Below are 6,659 nucleotides of genomic sequence, written 5' to 3'. Positions count from 1 at the left end.
CATTTCAGTCCATCAACTCTGGCACTTTAAATGATGGCCAGGCAGAGATGTATTCACTGGTTCTTTTGCCATAAATGTTGGCCAAGAGACTGTTTTCTCAACTGTTTGCACATTCAAAAATCACTAATACTTGGATCAGCACATGGCATAGCAGTTATGTTGTTGTACTCCCACGTGGCTGACTGCAGTTCAAGGCGTGGACCCAGTGACGTGAAAGTCAGGCCAGACGTGTTTGTAGATTTCAGACTTATACAGTCCAGGGGGATGGGCCTGGGATGGAACCAAGGAGAAGATGCGAGAAAACATGGGAGAAGATCAAGACCTGGCCCAGTTCTGACCCATGAGATCCAGGTTTCTGAGATGCACATACGTGTGCTGCGTGGGCAGCCCAAGAGTAGGGCTGGAAAGTCCCCCTTCAGAAAGACAGGTACCTGTACCCTCCTGTTGACCCAGAGACCTCATTCACTGTGTCTGTGAGTAGCGTGTGCCGTCCCCAGCCCCCGTCTGCTCCTCTGTACAGATCAGGGCTCAGCAGCTGTGAAGGTCCTTCCGGGCCCTCCCTGCCCAGCGCCCTTCTTGGCCTGAGGTTTCTGAAGAAAGTGCAGATTCCTCCCTAGGTCTTCTCTGGCAAATTTCTTCTGATCATTTGTTCCCAAATTCTCTGAACTCACTGCCTAATGGGGGCAGAGCTTTTTTTTTCTTTTTTCTTTTTTAAAGAATTCTTTTTATTTAATTTTATTTATTAATTCACTTATTTATTAAAGAATTATTTTATTTAACTGTATTTATTATTATTATCATTATTATTTTCCAGTTTGATCAGAGAGAGACAGAGAGAGAGAAGAGAGAGAGAGAGGAAGTGAGAAAGCAAGCCACCAGGTCCGAGACTTGAACCATGGTCGGCCATGTGGGAGTCCAGCACCTTTAACCACCATGCCATTTGCCAGTCCCTATTCATTCATTTATTTTAATTGAATCAGAGAGACACAGAGAGAGGGGTGGGGGAAGTGAGAAAGCAAGCCACCAGGTCCGGGTCTCAAACTGTGGTCGGCCACATGTAGTGTCCAACGCTTTAAGCACCATGGAACCTGCTGGTCCTGGGTGCAGAGTTTTTGTTTTGTTTTGTTTTGGAGAGATTTTTGCTATAGGGCGCCTGTGCTCGCCAGACAGACAGAGAGAGACAGAGACAGAAAGCGAGAAATCACCCCCCCAGGGGGATGCTCACGCCGCAATCCCTTCTCCTCCATTCTCCTCTCGGGATCTTGGGCACGCACGCACACGCACAAGGCGTGAGTTTTAAGTCACCAGGTCCGGGACGCGAACCAGGGTCGACTTCGTGGGACTCCAGCGACATAGCCATTATGCTAACTGCTAGTTCCCCTGGGTGCACAGTTTTGATGTGGGCTCACACAAAGATCTGGAGTTGGCTGGATGATTGGATGATGTTTTCAATATTCTTCATGCCCCTGAATTACACAGTTAAACATGATTGGAAGGGTAAAACGTACATTTATTTTTGTCATAATAAGGAAATGCCATACTCCAGGAAAAATAAAGCGAGTTAAATTCATGGAATTATCTGAGCAAAGAAATACAGAGTAGGGTGGTAGCACGGGTCTCCCTGTGTTCATACCTGGCGATTCTGTGCCACGTTTGCCTGTCTCTGCAATGAAAAAATAACCGTAAAAACGCCACCAGGAAAATCTACTTAAATGATGTTTTATTTAATCCGATAGGTCCCAAATTAAGTACTATTTCCACATGCAGTTGATATAGAATTACGTATATTTTACACACTCTTGCATGGTTCTTGTATTTAAATTTGTCTTTTAGATTTTTATTTTTGCATGTGAGAGACAGAGAGAGAGTGAAAAGGAGAGAGAGAGAGAGACAGGGAAACGGGCCCTCAAGTGGGTCCTCACAGTAGCACTCCACTCCAGTCCTCAGCCTCCCTGACACATGGTCATGCACACATAACTGGCAAGTTCACGCGAGCCCAGTCGTGTTGCCACACCGCATAGCTGACCCGTTTCTCTATTAAAAATTTATTATTATTATTATTATTATTATTAATCTGGAGAGTGTGTGGTTTATAGGGATGTGAGTTTCAGGCTGATGAGGAACTGCAGTGGCTGCTTCAGTGTCCACCGTGACAGGCAGAGCTGAACCTCACAGAGTTATTGCCATGTGTGTCTCTGGTCAGGGTGAGGACAGAGACCGTGCAGTAGTGGAAGTGGAGGTGGAGGGTGTGCGAGTGCAGCTCACACCCCCAGGTGCGTGTCTGCAGCTCGCGGTGCAGCTGGGGCCGCTGCTCTTCTTTCCCGGGATGTGCCTTCAGCCTGGATCAGCCTCTCGACTCCTTCAGAACCAAGGGCTCCAGGGATGGGAGGCTTTTTGTTCACGCCATTAAACTGCAAGGAATATAAACACATTATGCGACGTTTGGATGTCACCCTGAGAAATAAGGAGGGAAACCAGAGCTCTTGGGTGCACAGTGGCTCCCGCAGGTCCTGACGTCCACTGCGGGGACAGCTGGGTCCTAGGTGGCTTCCCCGAAGCTGACACTCCATGGAGACCTGCAGACTCAGGACAGCTTGGAAGGAGGGAGGAGGCACCTGGGGGAGGAGCATGTGCTGACCTGCAGGGAGGGTGCAGGCTTCCCTCGAGGGGATGCTGCACCTGGGGACTTCCAGGTGGGCCTAAGTTGAGGCAGCACCTCTGGATCAGGGTCACAGGTTGTCGTCAAACCAAACCCCTCTGCAGAGAGGCTCGAACTGTGGGAGGCAGTTGTGTGGACATCAGCACCTCCCAAGGAGGCCCAGCCCTGAGCTAGAGGACACACCTTCAATATTTGGTTCAAGAACGGGCCCAGACACCAATACCTGGAAACTGACTATGAAAACTACGGATTGATATGAGCTGCCTGGGTCAGTCCACTCAGGTCCTTCCTTCATATGTCACTAAACGTCCCTCAAATCACCATGACAGACAGGACATGCCAGTCCTACACCCACCCCTGACTCACTCTCTGCAGAGCTTATCTGGGGGGCTGGGAGGAAGGACAATCTGAGGGCTCAGGTCTGGCTGAGCTGGACAAGCTTGGCTCCTGCTATGTCCTCAGTCCTTCTGGGACTACAGGGACAGTGTGACCCAGATGGGGAAGAGGGTTTGTGTCTCACTTCCCCATCTGCCTGTGTCACTGTGGGATTTTTATCGTTGTCTGCTGACTCACAGTAATAGTCAGCCTCGTCCTCAGCCTGGGCCCCAGTGATGGTCAGGGTGACCGTCTTTCCTGAGCTGGACCCAGAGAATCGGTCAGGGACTCCCGAGGGCCGCTCGGTATCCTTATATATAACCACCACAGGGGCCTGGCCCGGGTGCTGCTGGTACCAATCAGTATATATTTTATCCAGTAAATCTCCAGAGCAGGTGATGGTGGCCGTCTGTCCCAGGGCCACTGACACCGAGGATGGCTGAGTCAGCTGGTAGGAGGCCGCGGCCCCTGCGAAGAGGAGAGGAGAGGAGGACTGAGGAGGAAGGACGTGTTACCACAGACGCCTTTCCAATGTTATTCCAGGGCTGAGTCGGGGTTCAGGGCAGGGTCCTGTGGGGGCCAGACTTGGGGCAGGGCCTGGGGCAGCACCTGTGTAGAGAGTCAGAAGAGGAAGCAGGAGAGGGGTCCAGGCCATGGTGGAGACACCCCAGAGCTATGCCTCAGAGCCCAAAGCTGGGGAGGGCCCCCAGGTCTCTCTTATCCTGAGGTAGGGTGACTCCTCATGCAAATGTCCTCCTTCCTTCTGTGGCTGTGGGTGGCTCCCTGCTGAGCAGAGAAAGGCTGGGCTTTCAGGAGGGTGTCCATGGGGCTGTCCCCAAGGCCTGTGCCCATTATCTCAGACTCTCTGGTGTTGAGGGGAAAAGTGCTCACACACACATACATACACACACATGCACCCCTCAGGCTGGGCCAGGGCTCCTTCTCCGGGCTGGGCAAGACCCCTTCATTCCCCTCTCTGGTGAGAAGACAATCTCTGGAGTGCACTGGGCCAAGCTTGGACTGGTGCTCTTGGGGTCAGGGGTCATGCTAGAGCCGGGGAGTTTAGAGTATCATGACTGGACAAAGTATAAATAGCCATGCACCTCTGTGAGACTACTCATTACGTATTAGGAAATGAAAAAGGGGTGAACCAAACTCTTCTGGAAATTGTTAAGCATTCACATTCTTGAGCCCAAAACTACACATACACTGTGCATAATTGCTAAGATGAACCTCATAAAAATTAAACGCTTTTATAAAAATATTTTTAAGGGCCTGCCAGTGGCGTGGTGGCTAAGTCAGCTGGATCCCACAGGCCTGACTGAGCAGATCAAATCCCAGAACTGGCAGCTTCAAAAATATGCGGGTCTCACAGTTGTGCACGCCTAACTCCTGACAGGAAGGATCGAGGGAGAAGGAACCGCAGTGTCTCTTTGTCCGTGGGATGTGTGTTCTTCATTTCTCTGTTTCTCTTTGTCTCTCATTGCAGAATGATTGCACCCACTGAAAAATTAATTTTTTTCTATGTTTCTGATTTTAGCCAAAAGACACACGTACTCAACAGACAGAGGCAGAGAGAAAGAGAAGAGAGAAATCACTCTTTGAGGAGATGGCCATGCGACAATCTCTTCTTCTCCTCTCTGGATTTGGGCATGCATACACAGGTGCCTGGCATTTCTCAAGCCAACAGATCAGGGATTCGAACCACATAGTTGGTCATGTGGAACCTAGTGCCCTAATCTCACACTCTCTGCTGGCCCTAAAAAGATTTTTTTTTAAATTGTATTTTTTTCGGGGTAAAATATGTGGTTTCGTGTGCTCGTACACAGTGAAATAACTGCTGTAGTCAGTCAAATGATCATGGTCACCATCTTGAAAAATTAAGGGTCATTTTGGTTTTGTTTTGGTGCCATGAGCACTCATACCCTGCTCCCAACAGATTTCTAGCACAGCCTGGGAGATCTTAAAGGAAGGGCCAGGTGGTGTCAGGGCAGAGTGGATTCACCCAACAGAAGGGTCTCAGGGGGAGCCTCAGACACACCCTCTGCACTAGACCTCTGCCAGGGCAGTTATCAGGGCCCCCTAATGAAGGCCCACAGTGCCCCCTGGTGCTTGCAGGACAAATGTCACCTACCTGTGCCTACTTCAGACAGAATGACCCCTTTGGATCCTAAAGCAATACAGATGTTTTCTGGATGTTTATAATCACCAGCTCAACCAGACCTTCCCAATAACCCCCAGAAATCCTGATCTAAGAAGGAAATCTCATCCCATCTATGACCAGGGACCATCAATGGGAGGTGAAATGATTTCCCCAAAGACCCAGACAGTAGTGGGAGGGGCCCAGGGCCAGGAGTCTCAGCTCACAGTGGCCTTCCGCCTTCTTGCACCTGCCCCCTTCTCATGCTCTCTCCCCTAGGCCTCCTGGGCCCTCTTGTCATAGCCACTCTGCAGGGTCTACGAACTCTGACCTCCTGAGCTCTGTGGACAGAGGAGGGGACACTTGCTCTGCTCCCTCCAGGACTAGAGACAAAAGAGGGTGTGTCAGTGGTGACAGCAGACATATCAGAGGCTTGATCTGGCTCCACTTTACAGGCCGTGTCCTTAAATATTAAGGTCAAGATACCATTTTTGTGAAATCAAGGCTGCTTTTGTACAATGAAAGGGGAAAAAAAGGTAATGGGGAAATAATAAAAAGAGAGAGAGTCACTTTATTGGCTACAAACCCATGAATGATGATAACAAAGCCCCTGCAAACTTGGACACAGTAATGCCAGGTGCAGACGGTAATCCCAGATCTCTGTTCTTTAATATTAATAAGAAGGGAGTTCTCCATGGAAGCTGAGGACTAGTGCTTTCAGGGAATGAGAGAAATGAAGATTTTCTGCTGAGAATTCACCCCGGTAGAGTCCCTTGTATCCTTTTCTCTGTCTCTCTGTCACTCTCTTTTGTTTCATTTTAAATGTTTTTTTTCTTTTTTTAAGATTTTTTTTAAGGTAAAGTATTTTCTTGACTCTCAGATTCTACTTTATCTTGCTAGTAATCCCCTTTCCCCCCTCCCACTAAGGAGAGGCAAAAAGGGCAGGTCTTTAGAAGAAGACCGAGTCCTCTGTGGGAGTTGAGAACTAGTGCATTTGTGTGACTTGCTCATGTGGCCTGCATTTTTCATTTGTTGTGTTCTAAAAGAAAGAAATAAAGTATTTTTCTTTGTCTTTTTTTTTTCTTGACCTTTTCCTTGTACCTCATCAGTTTATTGCTCAGCTACCACGCACTGAGCAGATCTGTGAACTGTAGCCAAACAACCGAGTACTATTAGGGTTCTAGTAATCCTCTTTCTGCCCTCCCACTAACGAGAGGCAAAAAGGGCAGTCCTTTAGAAGAAGACCGAGTCCTCTGTGGGAGTTGAGAACTAGTGCATTTGTGTGACTTGCTCATGTGGCCTGCGTTTTTCATTTGTTGTGTTCTAAAAGAAAGAAATAAAGTATTTTTCTTTGTCTTTTTTTTTTCTTGACCTTTTCCTTGTACCTCATCAGTTTATTGCTCAGCTACCACGCACTGAGCAGATCTGTGAACTATAGCCAAACAACCGAGTACTATTAGGGTCAAGATATTTATCAATTCCCAG

At 48.6% G+C, this 6,659-nt stretch overlaps 1 gene segment (V, D, J or C); it reads right to left on the bottom strand.

Annotated features, from left to right (window-relative positions):
• Positions 1 to 3,074: 3,074 nt before the first annotated feature.
• On the bottom strand, positions 3,075 to 3,782 carry LOC102501873 (immunoglobulin lambda variable 3-25-like). The segment is given in 2 exon segments: positions 3,075 to 3,502; positions 3,644 to 3,782. Coding segments are annotated over 2 exon segments (474 nt in total).
• Positions 3,783 to 6,659: the final 2,877 nt, after the last annotated feature.

This window comes from Tupaia chinensis, unplaced genomic scaffold (assembly GCF_000334495.1).
Source record: "Tupaia chinensis unplaced genomic scaffold, TupChi_1.0 Scaffold000035_1, whole genome shotgun sequence".
In the NCBI taxonomy this organism is placed as follows: domain Eukaryota; kingdom Metazoa; phylum Chordata; class Mammalia; order Scandentia; family Tupaiidae; genus Tupaia; species Tupaia belangeri.
The sequence above is the reverse complement of the archived record's forward strand: the minus strand, read 5'-3'. Positions and strand labels throughout refer to the sequence as shown.